Here is a 25,368-nt window from a genome sequence, read left to right as displayed (position 1 = left end):
GGAAAAAAAAAAAAAAAAAGAAGGGAAGAAAAAAGGAGCGGGCGCGGGAGAGGACAAAGTGCGTGAGATACATCGGAGTGTGAAGCGCACTCTCCGTTTCTTCTGGAGAGAATCACCGCATCATCGACGTTTTGCCGTGGTGAGCCATCGGCGCTATCTTCTGGACCAATCGTTTTTCTATTATAACCTCGAATCGGGATAATGGAAACAGCGGCAAGTACCATAATCGGTCGTGCATAAAATCTCACGTCTCGAGTTTCTACGGTTTTTTCACGTAAGGCGGAAATATATTGCACAAGATATCCAGAGATTCTTTCGGTACGGAAGTATGAATGTTTTTCCGTGGTCATAGAGATAAAAGAAACTGTGAAATTAACAAGTATTCCGCTAAAGCCGTGTCAAACTTTGTGGCATAAAAACCGGACAACCATGCGCATCATATTTAAGGCGTCAAATCATATATGGCGCGAAGTGCAAAAGGTGAACGTCCGTGCTTGAATTCGTGCATATAGTGAACTTTTTCGTCAAATACACGCTCGGACGATTGCATTCGGTATATTTGTCGGATGTTTTCACGGACATCGACCTTGTTTCACGTGGACGCCGCCATTTTCGAAGAAACATTGTAACAATTGCGTAAAAAGGACTGTACATCGTACATATATGTGCGTGTACGTACTCGCGTTTACGTGAATCTGCGCGCGGCCAAAATTGTAGATACAATACCGTGCCGGAAGTGGCGAATGGGCGGCTTGTACGACTGTTTGAGATGGAAGTGAGTAATAGCAGAGTAAAGTGACCGCTGTATTGGTCATGATGATCATCGTACAGCCATAAACTGTCGCCCGTGTGATTCAATTGCTACCGCAAGCCGACCCAGCAGCACGATGCATCACTACTATACGCAAGAAGACATAGATCGCGTTGGTAAGTGTGAAACAAATAGGATGTTTGCACATGATTGGAACAGCGTAGCAAGAAATCTTTTTAAATTAAAACTATTTAAATATTTAAATTTTTAAAAATTATTTTACGGCGTTCTGTACTTAAATTTTTGCATACAACCATAATTTATAATTTATATTAAATATTATATTATATGTGATTTTTCTCTCCCATATTAAGAATTTGATTTCATTTGAGTAATGAAGATTTGATGTGGAGATGAGAGATTTTTATTTATGTAATCTCTTACGATTTTAATATACACATCGAGAAAACTAGATCGAGAAAACGTAGTTTGGATCAAAAAAATAATTTCCAAAACTACACATGCAGCTATAAAATTCACTGACAATGTTCGAACAAGCTTCGAATATCATAATTTGCATTGCAGATCCGTTCGATATATAACTTTGGGGAATTACCAGTCAGAACACAAAATTTCATTTTGCTTCAAGCTATACTGTGTTATGCATTATCGCATTATTGCAGTTTATAATATATAATTATTATATTATATAATATTTTATACATATAATTATTTAATTATTTTTAATCGAATATTTATATTATCTCAGACTTATTATAATTAATTATCTGAAATAAGAGATACTTTAAAAATATGAATAAACACACTATTATAAAACGTATATATTCATACTGTGCTTTATGATATGCAGATATATCTGACATAAAATATATTTTTTGTTGCGAGAAGGCATGCAGATACTTTTCTTAACGTTAACGTGCCTATTTGGCAAATGTATGCAAGTTAGATCCCAAGCGTACCGGGTGCACCTTGTATTCAGAATTATATTAGGTCCTTCGGGCTTTCCGCGCTGGTCTTACTCGGAATTTAAATTGGACTAGATACGTTACGGACGAAATGAGGACATGAAATAAAACTCTTAGTGCTATTTCTGGCTCAAAAACTTCGGCTCACAATTTCGTCCCACAGGCCATTATTCGTAAGATTGCGGTAAAACATAAAATACTTGTTTTTTATACATACATCGAGGCTTTTAAATAAATTTAATATATTTCCTGTGTTATATAATATTATACAAGAATCTTAATATTTAATAACTTTATAGATAAAATATTAAAATTCCAGCATAACACTGTCATTAAATAAATTATTGTTTATATCAGACGTTTTCTGAAATCATTAAAGATTTTTAGGGAACCGATGCAAACTTATGACATAGTTGGGAGATTAAAATGAAAATTGATTGCCACTACTTTCTCGGCCATGAATTAGATCGTAAATAAGTTATTCGTATCCTTTCTCGTGCGTTTCACATTAGTTCCGCTAACCAGAATGGACCGCAATCGTGCGGACGTAGATGACAAAACTATGGCGATATCATTGGACCCGCGAACTCGAGAAACAATACCGCGACGAAAGTGTACGGCACATTGTGCATTGTCCATACAGCCGACCGACCCACGTATTCCTGAAGCCTGTGGCGCATTGTGCTTTAAGACCGTAGCTCGTAAGCAAATTAGAATGGTGCACGTGGCTCGCATAAGTCGATCCACTGTCTGCCTGCGTGTGGGATATGTCGGGGTGGATTTGTACATCGACCACCCCTTTCCTCGCGTACACCCGCGCGTACTTTCTGCGCCTGATGCCGACGGGGGTTTTCTCCTCTTCGGCGCCCAAAGGGCACGGACACATCGGCAATTACGCCACTTTATTGCTAGGGTTACGTGTCGTGCGCGGAATTAATGCAATCTCGTGGGGAGAGGCGAAATTCAGCTGCGTTTTTCACGGTGTAAACGTTTTTACGGTCGCGACGCGATTCGAGACGGAATCGAGGCACGGGCCACCCGCGTCAACGATCCGCATCTGCAATATGTCGCGTCTAATTGAATTCGAGAAAATCGATCGGACCCGCTGATTGCTTAGCAGGGTGCATCTAAAGGATAAATATAGAATGAAAAAACTATGAAAGGATACGAAACAACTCAAATTTTTTAATTATTTAACTGCTCACATCGTGCATTTTTTTATTTGAAATTAAAAGACAGATTTTTCTACATTCAATATATTAGATATCCATCAATAGCATTAATATTGAGACATTATACGATCAGATATTTACTTGCGAATTAGAATAGTATAGCAAAAATAATATACGCAAATAAAAAGTGAAAATAAGCAAAAGGATTAAACCTCTTATTTAAAATAAGTTATTCTGGATAGTAATTGTGCAAATACATTACGATAGCACTTCTTTTTTATAACTTGCTTTAATTAACTTTATCGGGATAAATGCCGTTATCATTATAGACACCGTTTGTGCTTTATTATCGTCCAGTTCATTAATGAAAGTAGAGATCGAAAATAAAAATCTATACTTGTTGCACTTATCAATGTAATATGCAAATTTTATTTTATATTTGCTTGGATTATTTATGCAATTATTTATGCAATTAAAGTCTTTGATATGTGTTTTTTTAATATTTTATAAAAAAATATAACTTTTCTCTTATATAGCAAATAAAATACAAACATCTTATTGATAAATTGTGTAATTTTAAAATGTATATTGCATTATTTTGCACTGATATATACATATTACCAGATTAAAAATTAAAAGAAAGAACTGCTAGAATAGTGCAAAAGTATAGAAAAATATAGAGTAAGCCGCATAGGAACGATAGAAAATAGAGCAGTCCGAGTGTCGATGAGAGCGCTAATGGCTAACGGTGCAGCCATCAGCGGACAGGAAGCTTCACATTGATCGTTCTACATTCACTTCGGCAAACAACCATGACAGTCCGACGGTGAGCGTCGAATAATTCGCTACCCCTACTACCTTGTCTAAGCGACACAACACGGTCGAAAAGTTTCGGACAAGGCAACTCCGACGTTTAGCCCAAAAAGCGATGCTTACGGGAGAACTCCGCGAACGACGCGAACATGTTCAGAATTTTCTCTTCATAACGTCGCGACCCTTCTGACGGAAATAACGCGCAAAACACGCGATAAACAATTCGACGACTCGTTCGCCTTTTCCACGAAAAATTGTATTGCAATTTAAATTTCGCGAATCCCAGACGGATGGCGGTGAATTTTTTTTCTTGCTTTTTTTTAACGGAATTCAAGCGAGAACGGAACTACGGAGTAGGCGAAACGCCGCAGTATGAACCTTTATTATCACCGAGCAATTAACGTTTTTAGAGAAAGCTGATGGGCGCTTATGTGGGTCGCCAAGATGAGAAGGCAATTGCGCGCCTCTTCGCAGCCGTTATTTCATTGGGTGAGATCGTAAATAAAAACGCGCCAACCCGGCCTCGTCTTCGCGTTCCATATAGTCGTAGCAATGCTGTAACTATAACTGTAGCAGTACTGCTGGTATCGGAGGTGAAAGGAACGGGGGACAGGAATGCTAAAGTGGAGCCTTTCAATTCGCATCCCTCTCTCAAGCTCGATCTTTTCCGTTTCCATGCCACTATTGCTCGTTGTTCCGCATTGGCAGAATTCATCTTGGCAAACAAAAATCATATTACATATATTTGTCACCTCGGTATTATATGGATTTCATGAATCCGTATGTTGGATATGTCGATACGATGATATTAAATGTAAGAGAATATATTCTCGAAGAAGTATTATAATCGATTTTTTTTAAAAATCAATTAACGATCGTATCATATATTATAACTTTTAATATGTCTTAGCAATTGCTAAAAAATTTATTCACATTAAAAATAAAGTTTATGTGAAATTCTTTGCGGCAAAATTCATAAATTAATAAGAGCATAAGTCACAATAAGAATATAATTCTTATGTTCTTAAGCTCTTGGGTTCTTAAAATTTAGTTTTACCTTTTATATAACTTCGTAATTAGGTATTTATTATTTTAGAGAGAATTTTAGAGAAGAATACATTTCTGTTATTGATTCCTACGTTTTACCGACCACCCTGTATACACACCGTATCCTCGCGTTACGATCAATACGTCCGTGCGGTTCATGAAGATGATAGGAATTATCCTCGGCAGTACTTAGACATGTCATTATAGATTATAGTATAACTACATTATAAATAAGATAATTACGTTGTTATTTTTTCATATAGAATAAACTAACTTAATGCAATATATGATGAAAAGTAATTATATTTATATGTAAAATAGTTATATTCAATATCTCATTAAATATTGCATTTATTGGATATTAAATTGATCAATCTAATTTAAAAAAATTATTATATTTTATGCTCTTATATAATTTTATGCTATTTGTATGCATTAAAGAGAAATATTATATAAAAAATAATATTATATAAAATTCTTATAAATATTAATAATTATAAGTATATATTTACTTAAAATGCTTTTTATCCTTAAATTATATCGGAAGATTTGTTTACAGTGCACATATATATTATTTCTCTATAACTGCAATTTTTTTTAACTATACTTCTTTGCTTCATTTACGAAATATATTAACTGCCCAATCACGATCTTCTGCACGACTTCCTCTAGGCCAATAGCGACCCGAAAGAGGAAAGCGAAAGCTTTAATGCAGAAAACTGTTTAACTCAATTTTCTGTAAAATGGTTGGCGCTAATAAGATTCATGTGGAACAAAAGCGCTAACGTAAAACAGGTTACGTGACGCAAATGCACAATTCTCCGGCAGCCGCTGTGCCAAAAGCGTGCAACAATTTATCCCCTGGTCACTCGAATTTGGGCAGATATGAGAAATTCGGCTGCCCGTAATGTACACCGACACTACCATGAAACTAAATTTAACGCCCTACGTATCAATTCTTTCGCAGCAATTTCGTTGTAATTTTGCCTACTCTGTCGTCCCTCGGTTAAAGCATTACCGGATAATTACGCCATTAGCGCGATGATATTGCCCACTCAAAGTAAAATTAAATATGTTAATTTATCGCGTTACGTGAATTAAATATTATCTAAAAAGGAAAAATTGAATGTCAGGAAAAAAATTCAATTCCGAGATCAATTATGAGAAATTAAGGTTCCGAAACATTCGTCATTACTTATCGCTCGCTTAACGTTTTCAAAATTAATATGTCCTGAAAATCGCACGAGCTCAAATGAGATAGACGAGATGCGCGGTGGTGAATATAGAAGTAATCTGGACAGAGGCCAGGGGCTAATTCCTGCAGTTAGAGTTGATGAAGAAAACGAGACTATTCCACCACGAAGCTAGTTAAACTTTACCTAGTTCTATTTCCGGTTTGTATATAATAGCGAACATTAGATGCCGATATACATTGTCACTTAAACAAATGTAACTGTTTTTATATGTGCTTAGATTACTCAAAAAATTAAAAATTTAAATAAATTTAAAAGACATTTTGGATGCGTGCGTGTTTATATATAATACAAAATATTAATTATAATAATTTTATTAAAGTTTTATAAAAATTTTTTATATTGCCATACAGGATATATTATTTTAATTTCTATAAACTTAAAATTTTTTTTATTTTCTATTAATATTTAAAGAGAGAGAAAATCTGAAAATTAAATAAGAAGTATACAGAATATTGTACTTTACTCTCTTAAATGGAATCAGTGTATTATCACTGATAAACAATGATTTCAGTTATAAGTAAAGCATTGAACTCTCATTGGAAAAAAATCAGTTAGTGATTATTTCAATCAGTGATATTTTAAAATGCATTTTTTTTATATATTATAATATTATATGTATATGTATATGAATTAAATTTATGGCAATATATTTCATAAAAAAAATATCTGAGTTTGATCAAGAGATCATTTTTCGTAGGTTTATCACAACTTAAGAGTAAAAAAACGTAGTTCGCATGTAATATTGAATTTGATACTAGTTATACGAAATCTAACTTACAATTAATCACAATGAAACATGAGATGGAGGAGCAAAGCGTGAGTATTTTCACTGAAAATCAGCGTAAATCTTGTCACTGCTTTAATCAGTGACATTTTCACTAATTCAGTTTGAGAGAGTAAATGATTTTGACTAACTTTATTGATTCACGCTTTATTGGTACGTCGACGTATTTGAAGCGCACATAATCACAAATGTTTACCTCTCACGAACACAGAATGCAAGATCAGAGTTAACCAATTATTTCGAGGCACGAACGTCTAGACTGACGCATATCGATCCGTCTCGAGTCTACGGAGATCCGTCAACGGATCCTACCCTAATAAACATTCATTATCCTCCAAGCCGAGATCAACCCTCTAGATATTGGCAACATCGATGGTTTGTACAACATAATAATACTCGCAAGAATAAGCGAGAAGAACTTATATCGATTACATACAGCACTAACATATTTATTTTCTGATAATTATTTTATACAATTCCATAATTCTAAAGGGATATAAAATAATTACGCAACATTGTAATGTAAAAATTATTATTATTTATGTAAGTACAGGCAAGAAATTTTTATTTGATTTTGTATTATTATATTATATTTATGATGTCTAGATTTATAAAAATGTTGAAGAAAGCTTTGTATTATTTAGCGAGCGATTAATAACACATGTGACTTCACCAAACACTTATTAGTGATTCAAGTATGCTACGAGATATTTGCGAGGGCGAATGTTTGACAGGCCAAGATTGCTTAAAGCAAAGCGATAAATCCGCTCCTTTACAAGTGATCGATATGTTATGGCGAGAACTTCGTTGTAAATGACAATGCACAGTGCATGCGTGTGCCACGGACAAAAAGACACATATTTATACTCGACAGAAAGAGAAATCTAGCCCTAAAGACAATACTCATTTGAATGTGGCTGCGATATTGCCCTTCCGCGGAACCTTTCTCCATGAATGCAGAGACTGAAGTAGGTCATTACGTTCCGCATGATCTCGAGCGATGAAAATCGAAGCGATATATTCTCGATTTCGGCGTTGCCGATATGTGATATTGACGGGGTAAAAGAGCATTAAAGTACATGAAACGCAACGGGCCTCGATTATTTACAGCTCCATCTCTTGTATTCGCGCCGCCGGTGAGGAGTAAATTCTCTATGAATTTACAATACGCGACGCGCCAAGAATGCGATTTACATTTCCGAGAGTGCACAATTCCTGCAGTCCGCCGCGCGATATCTTGCAAATATTATCTTCTCGTTTGAAACAACGTGGGCAGCGTTGGCACGTGCATGACGTTTGGAATGAAAGCAATAACGACAGCCGTCTGTTAATACCGCATCTACTGCCATATCATCGAATACGAATCCTCGCGAATCGAGATCGTGGTCATTCTCATTGTCGTCGTCCTTGTCGTCGGGACGATGATGTGCGCGACATTACACGAAGTAGGGGTGTTAACAGTAATAACACATTGGCGGGCACTATAAGAGGTAAAGCGCTGATCAGAATTCTCGGGCACGCATCCTCCTGGATTACCTTCGTCCAGTGTCCCATGGGTTGGCGTTCGTAACGTTGCACAATGCGCTGATGACAGTTTGTCCATCTTCTCTCTCTCTCTCTCTCTCTCTCTCTCTCTCTTTATATATATATATATATATATATCTCCCCGCTAAAGTATTCCTCATTCTCGAGCCCCCACGCTTCGCACGATCAAGAGACAGGCTATCGGCAATCGCCCCACATGGCCATTATCGTTAATCAACCCTTGTGTTTACGCAGACTTACCCACACCGTTACTCTCGCACCTCTTGATTATACACGTCGCTTAAGTGCAGAGGAATACGCATACATATACTCGTACTACGGTTATGAAACGAAGAACAGAGTAAATATTACATTCCACGATGTGATATTATTTTATACTATTTTTTATATTACTTTTTTTAAATTTTTGTATGCGACTGACGTTTCGCCCATGAGCGCCTCTGATCTCTCGAAAAGTCGCCCGATATATTATAATATCAAATTTCAAGTCAGACTTAAATAGCAGAAATCTACCTCACTAATGTAACGTACTATCATGTCCTATTTTCGAAGTCACGGAACTATCTCATTGTCAGCGAAATGTGTACGTTTTCGAAGCTGATTCTCTCAAGAATCCGATCTCGAGAAATATTATCTTTAGCATTTCTAACGACACTTTTTCATAAATAATCGAGCGTTTTTGTAAAGTTTGATCACAGCTCCGAGTATCCGATGTTGTGTTTATGGCTTTCGGTATATAGTTATACGCTTTGATGATATAATAATATATGTTGCAACACACGGCTTCGAGAAGCAGAGCGAGTGAAAAAAACTTACAACTTGCGCGGACAGATGATAGATGATTGCGCGAAACATATAATGGAACAGAACTCAATCTTCTGTACTAGGAGTGAAACAATACGGATGGCTGGTCCGCGATGCAGAAGAAATTAAAAAGTTATTCTCTTGATTTTTCGCATAACGTAAAGCGATAGAATGCAAGCTATTGATCTTATCCAAGGAATAAAGCATGCAATTGCTTCGTACAAGAATTTAGCTTTACTTTGCGATATATTATTGCTTCCGAAAATTCATTTGTGAGATGCACAATCAGCGCATATAAAAACAAGTAGAGTTGTGCAAATTAGAAACTTGCACATTGCTTCCTCATCATTTTATCTTACAATGCTTAAGCTGCTTTAAGCATGCGGATTTTTCAATTTATGCTTCCTCATAGAGGAAGCTTTGTGAGCGAAATAAAAATTAAAATGATTTCTTTCACCGATCCTCACTAAATTCAATATCAAACATCCTTTAATAATACTCTATTCATGTAAAAAAAATTTAATCCGATATCTCAAATTTTCTGAAAGTTACAGCGTGTAAAGACATTTTTCAAAAAATTCAAAATTTTATAAAAAATAAACCCTTTCATCGATACTCACCAAATTCAGTAGTAACTATCCTTTAATAATATTTTATCCATCTAAAAAAATTTAACCTGATATCTCAAAATTTGCGAAAGTTACAATGTATACAGACATTTCTCAAAAAATTAAAAATTTTATAAAAAATAAACCTTTTCATCGATTCTCACCAAATTCAATACCAACCATCTTTGAATGATACTCTATCCATGTAAAAAAAATTTAACCCGATATCTCAAAAATTGCGGAAGTTAGAGGTTGTACAATATATTGCGTACATACATACATACACACATACTCACATACATACATACATACAGACATTTTTTAGGAATATGATTTTCCGACGTTTTGGAACATTCTAAACACATTGGCATAGAAAACTCGAAAAAAAAATTTTGTCACGAAAACAAAGCTTCCTCTATGAGGAAGCAAAAGAAGTAATCTATCAAACAACTGTACAATTGCACCAGATTATATGAGCTTTAATTTACAATTGCAATATATTTTGCGTAATTAAATAAAATGCGAGATGTAAAGTCAAATGAAATATAAGCAATAAAATAAGGACTGTAATGTCGCACTTTCGGCGACACGCATCGACAGTACATACTGACACACACATATATTCGCATACTCTCAGAGTTGACATTCCGAAAAGACGATACGCTCATCGTGGCGTACGTATAAGGTCGAAGAAATCTCCCGGAGGAGAAAAAGGTAACCGTCGCGCTCCAAAGATTTTTTGGCCGACAGCCAAACACCCAACAACCAGAAACCCTCAGACTCAACTATATCCACTCCATCCAGGGACTTACGTACCTATCTCTGATCTTTTTCTCTTGTCTTTACGTGCGTTTCGCCCTTATCTTTGCTTCGTTTCGCCCCGCTTGCGCTCATCCTCAAATTCCATTTTCTAGCTCTGCTTCTACCCTATTACAACTGCTCGCCAGTCTCTTTTTCGGTTGTCACTCTAACTACGTCTTGTCACTCTTGCGCTATCACTCTCATTATCACTTTCGTTATTACCTCCGTCTTCCGTTGCCTTTCCTGAATTCGCTCATATTTTCGGCCATCTCCCCTCGACGATCTTGTTCGATGTTCAGTTTTCTACCCGGTACGTCATTCACCCGTCTTCGTTAAAAGAGCCGTGTGCAGTGATTAAATAAAGAACAGACCAGTCGACCGTACGCCCTCGATTATGGGGAGGAGAAACCCTCGCCGATCCGAGAGTGCCACCCGATTTGCTAAATTGCGCGCTTTTAGGCGAGCTATTAGTCGGCACGTTCTGTCAGCGCCCCAAGTACGGATAAACTTTATCGCGGTGGGATGTTCCTCGCTTACTTAATTCGGCTTACGTAATTTCCAGTCCGGCTATCGTAACTGCGGTAATGTTCGCTTCTCTTTGACGACATTCTGACGGCGATGTATTTGGGTCGACAACGTTCTTATACGAGAATATTTCGCGTGGGCTTGTCTCTCGCGTAACTCTCGGAGATATTTTGCCCTGCAGCGAATGAATCCTTGGATGTAACGAAGTAACGATAAGAATGCGGCACGGCAATAAAAACGACCTTAACCTTTAAATAACCTCTCGGAGGATAGTTGCGGTGCTCGCGAATCTCCGGGAGGGCATCAGGTAAAACTGGAGCACATAGATAAAATCGGTATAGTCCATTGGCAAAATGCGAAAGTCACGTCATTAACCGACCGAGCGCATCAACCTAGTTGCTGCCGCGCCATTAGCAGATAATGACACTTTTTCGAGCGCAGGATGGGTCGGCCAGACTTTAGCTCCCGTAGATAGAACGCAATCGATCGTTTTCTGCCCGGTTTCTGACGAGCAGATTGCTCCGGAGAGAATTTTTTAAAAATCGGCCAAAACAAATGCTAATGAAGAAAGTCTTTGAAAAGTATTCTTGGAGCGACTGTATAAAAGAGAATCTTTTATTTTACTTGAGAATCTCTGCACGTGATAATGATCGCTCATTACTAACTTGATCGTTTCATTCGTTGAACTCTTTCGACAGAAATATTTAGCCTATAAGAAATTTACATACTCAAAAAATGCAATGTCAAGATAATGAAAGAGAAATTGGCGATATTGTTTCACAACTGCTTCAAAAATGGAACGTTAAATAGTTAAATAACTGCATTCTATTTTACTGCATCTCAAAAATATTTTTAGTAATCTTGAAAAGTAATATTTATTACTGACAGATATGTATGCACATGTGTGTATGTGTGTGTGTATTCGGATTTAAAAAATTACAGTATTTATTTAAATCTAGACAACACATTGACTGTCATACTCCTATCAACGTCTCAGCATGAATGATAATACTATCAATTACTCTATTTTTTGTAATAAAAAGAAATGGTCGTGCGTATCGTCCGTTGGTAGCGCGCTCACAAAAGAAGAATTACTGTCTTCTTAGAAGACTCAATATGAAAATACAGTAAATCCTTACACAATGGTGGACTTGCTCTTATTTCACTGGCATTGTCGGAGATATGTTCGCTACAGTCGCGCTTGCAACTCGGCATGCAGCTTATTTCTTCCGAAAGTACCCCGACAGAGGCACGCGGCGTATCCCTTCGTGGGCGTTAATATTCTCGATGGGTGGTCCGGCGAGCCAGAAGCGTCGCTTTCACCGAGAGGGTAGCTACTAGAAAATATGCGAGATATCGGAGAACCCTCGATCAGTCGCGCCCACCTTCTCCGTGTTATCACCATGGCTACCGGATGAAACAAACGGTAGCCGGGATGGCTGCTAAGCCTCGGCAGCTTGGCAACCAGTCTCTCGCTCTGCGAGAATGAACCCGTCGCTTTGTGCTACCAGCTGTCAGGACTCTCCGGTCGACAGGTTTCCGTACGTACGTACCTACCTACCTATCTACTCCACTGTACGCGCGCGGTTCAACGGAATCGAGTCATTCGCATCTGACACGCGCCAATTTATGCTCAGAATTACAAAGGAAACGTTACGTCCTATGTGTTGCGAGCGAGCCTTTGAACTTGCGACTAGCGAATGGCACGGCAGTGCCGATGACACGACGATTTCGATCCCATTCCATAGATTTCGCAGCATGCCCAGTCTAAGGTCGAATCGGTGGCGTTTATGATTGACGGGGCTTTATGCGAAAACGCGTTTCCTCTCGTTCGTATGCTGTCAAACGAATTGCCACTCGTCATCTTCGTGCATTGCTCCATTATCATTATCATTATACGTAATAACTACGATACATTAAATGATTGAAGAAATTACAAAAACATAATGATTTGTCATATATCGAGAAAGATTCAAATAATGCAATATTTCACTGTAAATATATAAACGCAGAAATCGGCATAAAAAATCCATTAATAGTGAGTAATGAATATATTCGAAAATTATACTTGGACGTTCGACGTATAAATAATTAAGATTTTCAGAGCGTAGACAGTGACAAATTGCTGTAGAAATAAGGGGGCGAAAACGGTAGTTAAAAGAATCTTATGGGCTAAAACCGATGTAGTGTCGGTATATCAAAGTGAACGAACGAACAAACCATCCTTGTTTTCTTATATTTCGTTTCTTCTAGATTCCGCTCGCTAAGTCCCGTTCAGCCTCGTTATTGATTCAACAGCCAATTTTCGTGTTGTGTAAAAGTTTTTCTTCCGGTGTAGGAAGGCATTTGTTTCGCATTACAATCGCTCGAGAACTTGTTACTATTTCTGTTAAAAATAAGATACATCAGTTGATTATCTTTTGTTTGTGACTACGAATGCAAAAAAGTATCAAACAGGCGACAATAAGTGTTGCGGGGAAACTTATCGCCCCTGATGTTATCGATTGTGTTTATAGAAAGAAAATATTGAGTATAACATGGAATCATCCATTAAAGAGATTTAGCGATCTTGTGCTGGCGACTGAAGCGAGCGTTAGACGACTACTACTCGCGGTCGATGGCAAAACGTCACTGACGATTACATTAGTCATGAACGCATTAACTATACAGATAAAAGGAAGACAGCTCGCGACGACCCATCAACTAGAATATGCATGACGCTACGAACCGACAGATCGGGGACCACGCACGGCGAACGAAGGCTAAATCGAATGGCAACGTCAGCCTGCCATCGGGCAGGAAAGAAAGTTTGAAAATTAATTATGCACGCGCGCGCGTCGCTATCCGTTGATAACCGGAATTTCTATGAATTTGCGCTTCCCCTGACGTTTGCGCTTATCACTCTGTCCATTTATCTGTTCACGTAATCTACAAATCTCCGACATAGATCATCAACATTTTCAATTAATTAGCACGATCGAGCTTTATCGATTATCTCCATATGTGTTCTCAGATTTTTTAAATAATTTTCTTATACTGATTGCACTTGTCGAAACATATGTAATAATTAAATATATAGCATAAGCACGTATCCGTTTTGATCGCGCCGTTTAAATAATTCCGCGGACACTATATTCAAAACAGGGTTAAAGCACTTGCGAATACGAGAACAACTTGCGTTTAATAAACTCAATTATCTTGTTGCATGACACGGGTCAAGTCGCTGAGAGTAGAGGAATATCTGCGTCCGCCGCAGATCCTGTTACCTGTCTAAGTAATTAAGCAGTAGTTACGACATATGTTTTAGCGAAATGCCGCAACATGCAACAACCATGAATCTAATGTATAGAAAATTGGAGCATGTTCGGAATGTATTATCGAAGAATTTCTATTTATGCTTTATTACACTTTACAACAGTATAGAGAATTATCATTTTAAAACTGTCAAATAAATCGAAGAAAAAATTTGTATTATTAATTACCTCCGTACTTCTTATATTATATAAATTGGTAGATAGCTGAAATTATTAAAGTACAATATATATCTATATATATCTATATATATCTATATATATATCGTTGTCTTTGAGATTTTAAATCTTCATATTTTGTGTGCGCAATATGCAAATAGAATCGTCATATTGATATCATTGATCGAGTAAAGCGTTTTAGAGCATAGTTGTAATCACACTTAGTAATCACTGCTACTCGCGACGTATAGTTTGTATTGCCGTTAACCGATGCAAGACGGATGCGTTGCCCGATCGTTGAGTGTGACTTTATGCAGCAGAGCATTAAGGACAAACGTTTCGCTGTGTGTTGCAGAGTACTTGATGTCAGGAAGTCCACGGAGTTATCCAGCGCGATCCCCAGGGGTAGCTTCCACGCCAACCGTGACCAGGTGAGTTAGTACGCTACCCACGAATTTTGCAAATCTGTATACGCGAATATGTGGAGTCTCTCGTGCTATCTGCGAATGTGACATATCCATATTCTAACCGGCGCGACATATAACGTAAATTCTCGCGAAGGCGCGCGAACGAGTAAGCGGATTTTTCTCGCTAGGCCAGCAAATCCGCGTGAGCCTTATCGGTTTACCTGCTGGCTGGATTTCACGTGATTGAATTAAGCTACGACAACTACGGAGAACCGATGGACCGCGACTGATTCGCCTTGAAACTGTGAACGTATCTCGGCTGAATCTCGGCCATCGTGTGTCGCGATTAGTTATTAATCATACCTTGCAAACTTCGTCACCGTTGCGTTAGCTTTGGTTTCACGCCATTAAAGTTGAATAAACATAGACTCAAATTATAAAGACGAACGCAGAATTTATGAACAAATATTAGTCGCAAATATCGTTAATGTTAAAATTGACACTGCAATGAAAATACAAGATGTCAGACGAGTTCCTTGTTCGGTGATGATTTTTACTTGATTTAAACGAGCCAAAAGCTTTCTCGGTGGATGTCTTCGCGACAAAACTCGAGTGCGAAAAGTTTCGAGAATCTAAATCAATCGACCGGGAAGAGAAGAAAGCCGAGCAGGCGAAAGCGCGGTAGGAAGCGCGATAAGTACAGGGAACTCCGCGACGATCCAGCCGATGCGAGGCAGTCAAGAAGGAGCATGAGGTATAGAGCGTGAGAACGAGACACGTCTAAAGATGTTCCAATTCAAATGAGTTGAACTTTTAAAATATTTAGAATGTTGAACAGGGCCGGTCCCGGCATTTCCATTTCGCTCCCCCATCCTCTTCTTTTCGCGCCAAGCGTGCCGGTCGATGGCCGTCAGTGACGCGCACGAAATTTCGAATTAGTTCGCTCTTTATTCTACCTCATTACCGTCCTTCAGCATTCCTCCTTCTTTCTTTTCTCAAGCAGCTAATGGCCCACTACGTGCCGCAATTCATATTTCATCGCTCGCACGCAGAATACTTTTGGGCACGACTCTCGCCATGCTAATATAGTAAATATTCGCATTCCTCCTTCTTTCTTTTCTCAAGCAGCTAATGGCCCACTACGTGCCGCAAAATTCATATTTCATCGCTCGCACGCAGAATACTTTTGAGCACGACTCTCGCCATGCTAATATAGTAAATATTTTTTACTGCGCAGTGATTGACATATTGCTGGATTCTTGCTTTGCATTACATATTTATAGGTAGTTACGCGAGTTCGTCGATCTTTTCTTTAGGATCTTGAACTCCGCTCAGGGGTATCGATCTCATTCTATACTTATGCTACACGACAGTGTTTCTATTCTGAATTCTACGTACCTACCCTGTCAGCAAAATACCAGGGTATAAGACATTATTACTATCATGTAAAGCTCACTTGTTTGATAATTCTACCTCGGTATATTGTAGATCTTCTATTGAGATATATCATCGCGCAATTTGCCTTAACGATCTGTCAACGGTGATCACGTGACCATTTTAATCGCAAAGGATACGAGATTATCACAGAGAATCTGATAACAGAAACGGAAAATCCAATTCAAAGATACCGTCGTTTCGAACGATAATCGCATCGACCCTTAACGCTTTCTCGCAGTTTTTTTTTTCTGTCGGCCGTATACTTTTTTTCTCTCCTCGAGAAAACGCGTACCAGTCTCGGCAAAATGACGAGAGAAGGAAGGGCCATTGGTGTCACCGGAAACAGCAGGTCAGCGAGACGGAAGGTACTCTGTTGCTGAGGCAACGTGGCTAAAAGAACACGCGCCGCCCTTGTCCGAGAGAACGAAGGAGAATTTCCTATCCCGTTCCATCCTTCCTTTTACTCATCCGTTACGTCTTATCCCAACTTCCTTCTAAGACTGCTAACGACCGAATCCGCCGAGAACACTGGTCACGATAACTTGGTCTCTACAGAAAAAAACTATGAACTTTTCTCAATATATTACTAAACGATGGTACTTGCTATATATTTCGGAAAACTTAAATAAATTTCATTTGCTTTGCATTTATATATATATACACATATAACATTTAATTTGTTTTATTATTTATTGATTTTAAAACGCGCGGTTAATATTTTAGGAGCATTTTGTATGTGACTTTACTTTTTAGTAGAAAAATATCTTAAATTTTATTAAATTAAATTAAATTTTAAGTCAATTTGTCACACATTGTAACTTTTTTAAATTTACTTTGTTAGAATTCGCGTTTGTAGCTTTCATCTCTCTATTATTGTATCGAGATGATAAAGACGATTAGTTTAGCAATTAATCGAGAACGCGATAGAAAAATCTTTGTTGTAGTACTGATATTAGATAGAAGTTTTTTATCTTTTTCTGTTTTTATGGTACATTACAGATATCAAAGGCTTGATATTGATCTATATACGTATAAAAAAAAAAAAAAACAATAAATTTTTTGATCTTTTTTCCCAACCAGAATAAACGGATATAGTCTTTGTCGTATTTCGGATATGATACGCGAAAGAACAATCGCTTCTCTACGATATTTATCGCTTATTAACTGCAACGATGTGGCTAAAAGAACGCTCGTTACACTCGACCGATAATAAAGACTTTTCTCCTTGTTTTGCTTTTCCTTCGAATGTTCTACCTTATCTATTCTTACCGCCTTGCTATCTTTCCTATCGTTCTCTAACTACCGTACCGAATCGATCAGATGACGGCCATTGTTACTCGCGAAAAATTAGCGCCGTTCTCAAGAAAGTTTTGAAATCACATCGAATTTATTTCGAAGCGCTTTATAATATTACGACTCCCATAAGAAAAATAAACTATCGCGACGTATTATCGCAAAGAAATATTACGGTAACTGTGCTTAGCAGTTATCTTTTCCGACGTTACTTAAAATAATTAAATTTTATGCGCGCAATTTTCTTTACTGTCAATATTAAATATAATCTCTCAAAAAGTATTCAATTTATAAAATACTAAAAGAAATTTCTTTTTTGCAAAATATCTCTTCAAATAGAAATTTTTTTTAATTTTAAAAGTGCAACTCTGTCTACTATATTTTTCTTTTTGCATATAAAAATTTTTCTAATTTTTTAATAATTTGTAAAAAATGTATAAAAAGCATACACAAACGAGAGAAGGAACAAGTCTCATGCAAACTGATCGATATTAAAACATTAAAAGACATTAAAAGATGTTAAATCAACTCATATTTTTTTCTCAGTGAACGTAAAGTACAAAAAAACGTCGTTACATTTTTCTCGAAGTATCAAAAGCATATTTTATAGCGAGATGCCCGATGACATAGAATTATAATACACATTGACCTCGAAAGACTTTTATTACTCAAAGAATATCGAAATATCTTCCCTTTCAACTTTTTATCTTTTATTCTTGATTATTCGCGATACAAATTTTTTTATGTCAATCAGATCACCGCTACTTAACAATGACAATAAAAATAACTTTTCGCTATTTTTCCGGGAATGTTAGGTAAACGACGAAAAACTAATAAAAAGGAGTACATCTCAATCCAAATAAATTCCTGGTTAAAGCAGGTCGACAACCGAGCCTCTCGCCTAAGTGCGCTTCGTTTAACTCTGCATTACGTCCCTTAATTCTCCGGGTCGCCTCTGCACTGTGAAAAGTAACTTGTTTACCATGCATCCTTTCCCTATGTACTTGGGCCGCCTGGTGTAGCTACGGTTACCGGGTATGCTTTTGTCTCTCTGCGGAGCGACAGCGGAACTATTTAAATTAATCAACATGGAAACCTTAATCTCGCCCGACGTCTTAATCCCAGCTTCAATTTGCGCGCGACTCGGGCCTCCCTTCCTCTTAAACTTTCCGCCCGTCCTACCGAACCGAATCTCGTTCGGTGGTACGCCTTTCACGGGACGCGAAGCCGGATTTAAAATGTTTTCTTGTTTGTAGAAATGTTTTCTATTCCCCGAAATGTATTCTCTCATCTCATTACGGCTTCTGTTCGCTATATAAGGTATTCACAATTTTTGCATGATTATTTTGCGATGAAGTTGCTAGATTGTGAGTTAAAAATGGGCATTTGTAGTGATATATTATTATTAATCTGACAAGTATTAGTAAACATACAAAATTATTACTCCGATTAATTCTCGTGAATGTTGCATTTCAATATAATCTCTTCGAAGACGTAAGATAGTATCTTAATAAAAAAATTTGCCGATATGAATTGTAAATATTCACGTAAAGAAGTTTATTAGCATTGGAAAGTTCTCCGAGTCTCATTTAACGCATATTTTTAAAGGATCTATTTACGATGGCTTCGAAAACATCCTTGCGAGGAGTCGTATTGTCGCAGGCGCAGATTTATACGACTGAAAAGTTCTAATAACACCCCATGGTATCCAATGTAAATGAACTATAAAATGTGGTAGTGTGTGAGATCGAGGAGTGGAAGCGCCGTTTTCTCTACGAACTCCATGTGGGTTTAACTTTGCGTTCTATAAGAATAGCTACCGCGCACCCTATAACGGTGAAACTTTCAAATATAAAGCAAATCCCTCTTATATCATTGCTTTATTATAAAATATTGTCAATACGCGATAAACTCAGTCGCCTGGCTGTCGGGTTTATCGCATGTAACACAGTTATTTTTATATAAATATATAATAATTCTTTTTCTTTTGAACCTTTTAAATGTCCAGCTTCTAAGAAGCTTTTGAGAGTTTAACATCTCGAGCTACTTATGTTAGTTATGGATAAAAGAAGGAGGAAAAAATAAGCGGTTTATATCTGCAGAAGCATAATTCAAGAGAGTATGCAGAAATAGCTTACGATTTGCTTCTTATGCATTTCCATAAGACTCATTTTATGGGTCTAATGCTAATTATCATAGTTAAATGTATTGGAGATTATAGCATTAACGAGAGAAATTATCATTTTTATAAAGAATTATTCAAATGAATTTTCCTCGAATTGACACTGAAAAGATTGAGCATGCAGAATGCAATTTATTGTATGAGAAGTGATGTTGTCTCAGGATCCTGCTTATCTCTCTAAATAATTCAACATTTCAGTTGTTTAAAAAAATTCAAATTATGGATTACATATATCAACAGGAAATCCAATATTATTCTTTACAATCATTTATCACAGTCATATAATAATTGCTGTATGAAAAAAGAATGTATGAATTTTTAAACAATACAGATTCGAAAATCTATCAGATAATTTCGAGCTATAAAACGTGTATTCTTCAAACAATAAGCATTCTAGTCCAGTCACGCGTACACGCGCAAAGTAAACACGATACGACAAAAGTGTGAATCGGGCCACGCGAACGAAGAATAAAACGACAGCTATAAAACGGCGATACATTAACTTTGCTTCTCCCGTTGCAATTAGTCGGAGAATCCTTATCGAACACTCGACGAGAGTGGTAATTGACCGGTAGATAAGGACATGGGAAACATACCGCATCCTAATTTTAGACGACCACGCACGCACTTCGTGACCCGTGAAGAAAAAAGGGCGCGACAAGAGGGTACCGTGCCATGGCGCCGGTGCGTTAATAAAATCCGGACGGTTTGCGTGACACGATGCGATACGGTCGCAGTATTTTCGGCCGTAGGTGCGCGCACGTGCATTAAGTTCTCTTCGGCACGTTTCGCACCTGCCACGCTTTATTTCGCTATGCATGTGAAAAATTCTTAAGACGCACTCATAAAAGCCGCGGGTTATTCTTGGTAGCGGGACTAAATAGAGAAACTCGAAGTTTGAAAGTTGCGCAAGCACGCACGCGCTTCACGAGTGTACGAAAAATGAAAAGGAAAGTGAAAATGAAAATAACGATGCGGTAATAAAAATACGTATATATAGTTTCATATATTTTCGTAATTATAATTTTAAACGGACATATTTTCTTTATATTAATGATTATTAAATAAAATATTTCAAAAATGTATCAAAATTCGATTTTATGTTCACGCTTACTTTAAAGCAATGTCTTTTTGGTAAAGTAATCGTGTTAACCTAAATATAATATTTAATTATTTGTGTAAAGAATCGTAACGCTCTGCCCGACGATATTAGGAGTGTGCTTTTGTATGCGCGAAGAACGAGCGTGTCTCTTGAGAAGGACACAAGAACGGAAAGTAGGTCGCTGGTTACCGCGTGGCTTGGAAAGTACGAGTGACATCGCACTGGGACAAATTTGCATGAAATGCTTCCGCGAGCAGGAAGACCATTCGTTTGGTCGACGCGTCTCTTGCATCGCGCGCGCGGTGCCCATCTTAAAACCACCAAGTTTCAAAGCATGGCCGCGCGCCGTAATCCTACCATTCGCTCTCAAATTCCCGGATATGTGGTACGGACGTGAATCTCGCCTTCTCGCAATATTATCTCACCCCAACGACGGAGATTTATTACGAATCTTACCGAAGAAAACTCTGAAGGAAAGAGAGTACACAGTTTCTGTACAAGACACGTTAACATATATTGGTAGTTAAGTTCTTAGTTACGACAAGTATATTAGTAAACATACAATTATTACTCCGATTAATTCTCGTGAATGTTGCATTTCAATATAATCTCTTCGAAGACGTAAGATAGTATCTTAATAAAAAAATTTGCCGATATGAATTGTAAATATTCACGTAAAGAAGTTTATTAGCATTGGAAAGTTCTCCGAGTCTCATTTAACGCATATTTTTAAAGGATCTATTTACGATGGCTTCGAAAACATCCTTGCGAGGAGTCGTATTGTCGCAGGCGCAGATTTATACGACTGAAAAGTTCTAATAACACCCCATGGTATCCAATGTAAATGAACTATAAAATGTGGTAGTGTGTGAGATCGAGGAGTGGAAGCGCCGTTTTCTCTACGAACTCCATGTGGGTTTAACTTTGCGTTCTATAAGAATAGCTACCGCGCACCCTATAACGGTGAAACTTTCAAATATAAAGCAAATCCCTCTTATATCATTGCTTTATTATAAAATATTGTCAATACGCGATAAACTCAGTCGCCTGGCTGTCGGGTTTATCGCATGTAACACAGTTATAGTCGCTTATTAAGTTGATGACATCCAGTGACTATTGACTATTGACCTGATTATTAATTTCTACAACCAGTTTTAATTTATCAAAAGTATATAATAAAATATAAATTATTAGACTATTTTATGAATATTGCTATTGTTATTCGCAAATCTAGCAATATATTAATACAATTCTTTCAACAATGTAATAGTATAATTTATATATTAACGTTTCGTAATTCTATTCATTTCATGTTATATCTATGAGATAGCAGAACAGATAATATAACATTTAATGGGATACAAATATAATTGTTTAAAAGAGATATTAAGAATTATTTCATGTAGAATAATATGATTTTGTGTCAGTATCTATTGACAAAATATATATATATATATATAATGTAAGTCTGTATTTCATAACAGAGATTGCTAGCTTAGCATTAATTTCATAGCAAGTGTTACACCGTTGTTACCTGATGTTACCGGCTACCGTAAATCCTTTGCGCTACGATCTAATTTCCAGTTTGGCACCTTGCGCGCCTCGCATTACTCTTGACCATAAAGCTCGCTACCCATAAACATTAATCTGCCTTGCCACACGCGTGTCCGTCATAATCATAATTGATGGTATGTTAATTACAATTTATGCAAAAACCTTCTCACCTGCGCGTACTACATCCCGCCGTAATTTCCGAAAACGTCGCTTAAATGTTGATGCCGACGCGACGATCCACACATTACGTCGTTGTGCATTTCGTGTGTTTGTGTGCGCGCTATGGTACCTTCACACACAGATCATATATTATGTCAAGTATATGCATGCCTTACATTCGCGCACTGTGCGCAAATCAAATCCGACAACTTGTACATTTAATGTAAAAAGGCAAAATATTGTTTAATCTGATAGCAAAAATTACGGTAGCAAAAAGCTCATATATTTTCGTTCTATATTAAATTTTTTATATTATCAAACAAAAACAATTAAATCTCACATATTTAAACTTCCGGTACTGCTGAAAACATGCACAAACTAAAAAAATGTTTACGTTTTCATATTAAATTAAAGTTTACCATTAAAGTTACCTTATTAAAGTTTACCATTCACAAATAATTTTAAAATGATGGTATTATTATTTTAACTCATCGTTGCATAACGCTGTTCAATTAAAAGAATTGCAGTTACGCAATTTTCTTTGTTCGCAGTATTACTACGAACAGATGAAGAAGAAAAGTTTTGCGTTCATTTGATGAAATAACAGAGAGCTTCGCGAACAGTAAACGAAAACAGCAAATTGATGGAAACGTATATTTTAGGGGATTCTAAGTAATATAAAACTGAGTGCACTGAGGAAAGCAGCGGATTGTTGTTTCGTGTTGTATCGTTGTATTTAGAAACTTCTAAAAGTACCGTTAGCGAGCAGCACAGCCTGTACTCGTTTGTACTTCGCGCAGAAAGCGAAGTATGTTCCCGGCTAAGGTACTTGAAAAAGCGTAATGCGTCTCCAGTTTCAATTATCTGCCGGAAAATTTCTCTATGCCGTTCAGACTCTTTTGTTTTTCTCCTAATGGGTTCGCATCGAATTACCGGGATATTTATTTACCCGTTCTGAAGATCTCGAGGGACAAGATCAAAGCTCGTGAGCTTCCTTCTTCAAACAACAATTCAGAGAAAGTTATTCTCAGATGACTTTCGAAATTCAGGAAAGATAAATAACCGAAAATAGAATCATTATTAGACGCGAAGAACATTAAATACGAAAATTGCTGTCGATGTGATACTTTCGGAATTGATATATTTTCAATTTTATATAATATTTTATTAATCATTATACTATAATCGATGATTATTTAATGAGATTCGATAGCAATAGGAATGTTTCTAACAAGTCAGTTGCGACTAAATCAGAATTGAAACTCGTTTTACAGTACAATGTAAGAACAATTCAGACAAAATTTATCATGCGAGGATTTGAAAAAAGAAAGAGAGTCCTGTCGTACCAGTTACGATACATACGACGAAAACCGTAAGAAAGAAGAAATGTGCGCAAGAAATAGAGGAACAGAGAAAGAGCGAAAAAGAAGATTTATCATTAGAAGATTTATCAAACCTGAGAGAGAGAGAGAGAAAGAAAGAGAGAGAGAGAAAGAGAGAGAGAGAGAGAACGAAATGCGAAGGGAATACGAAGGAATCCCTCCTTCTCGTGACTGTCGAGTATCAACTGCTTTTCACAGTCGATATTACTGTTCGCCGAGCACGGAGCAAGAAGAAACGAAAAACAATTCATGAAACGCGAGAAACATCGTGAACGATATTTGCGACGAAGGGGGCACACTCGATTGGCTCGCATGAGTTTTTCCGATCCAATGAAAAGCTTCATCAGAGTACACATCGTCCGCTGGTTCGATTCGTTTATGTTGAAATCCCGGAAGTTCGAGGCTTTCATATTTTCGTTTTTATAAAAAGAACGGATGTCACTATTGCTTAATATAATTATGGTCTGTGAAATAAAGAAAATTGCCTCTCTTCGTCAAACCGAAAGAGGATGAGTCGCTATCTAGTTTGTCTATAATCTATAACATCGAGTAGCATCATATTAAGCTCTTCCTCTAATATCACGCTCGTCTCTTGTCTCCCTGTCCCTTTCCTCCATCCCCTATTCTTTCTATCTTGTTTTTCTTTTTTTTCCTTATTTTCCGTTATGCAGCGTAGTCTATTACTTTTTTGTACTTTATATTTCACGTTCTAACTCGAAAATACCCGGTAGTGACTCGGACGGAGTTGCTTACAATTAATTCTTTTTTCAATGATTATATAGAAGTTATACATATTGTGCTTTGTTGAACAGAATTTACATTTTTTAATGTTTTATTAATTTTAACAATTCATGCGCAGCTTATCGGAAAAATGTACTTTACGAGAAAAAATTCTGCATTTATGAACAATCTGTAATTTTATATAATGGATTTACTAATCCGTACACCCCGTGAAGAGCGGCGAAAGATAATAATAAGACGTTTATATGAAAGCCTGGTAGTCGCAGAATATTCGAGCAAATCTAGAATCATAATAAAACTTGATTTCGGCCCGTTATAAAGACACATTAGCGTTATTTTACGCGGCGCCGTGGTATTCACGGTTTCCCTTCTTCATGCACCATTATTCTTTTGGACGAGTGTGTTTTCTGCCCGTAACTTTCGCGAAGCATTAACCGCTCGTTTTCCTGTAAGAACGCAAGCGGAGACGAGGCAAGACGAGTTGCGGGACTTAAACGATGAAAAAGGACGAAAGATCAGAAAGAAAGAGAAAGCGAGAAAAGGGAAAGA

General features: G+C 37.1%; 1 protein-coding gene across 2 annotated transcripts in view; it reads left to right on the top strand.

Moving 5' to 3' along the window:
• Window positions 1-25,368, top strand: part of LOC115246078 (teneurin-a) — a 486,292-nt gene that overhangs the window by 282,570 nt on the left and 178,354 nt on the right. For both annotated transcript variants that reach the window (XM_029824669.1, XM_029824678.1), the window contains one exon: window positions 14,918-14,993. In XM_029824669.1, the coding sequence (XP_029680529.1) occupies window positions 14,918-14,993 (76 nt within the window). The remainder of the gene's footprint in view (window positions 1-14,917; window positions 14,994-25,368) is intronic.

The sequence above is a fragment of the Formica exsecta genome, unplaced genomic scaffold (assembly GCF_003651465.1).
Source record: "Formica exsecta isolate Colony F162 unplaced genomic scaffold, ASM365146v1 scaffold1, whole genome shotgun sequence".
Lineage (NCBI taxonomy): Eukaryota > Metazoa > Arthropoda > Insecta > Hymenoptera > Formicidae > Formica > Formica exsecta.
The sequence above is the reverse complement of the archived record's forward strand: the minus strand, read 5'-3'. Positions and strand labels throughout refer to the sequence as shown.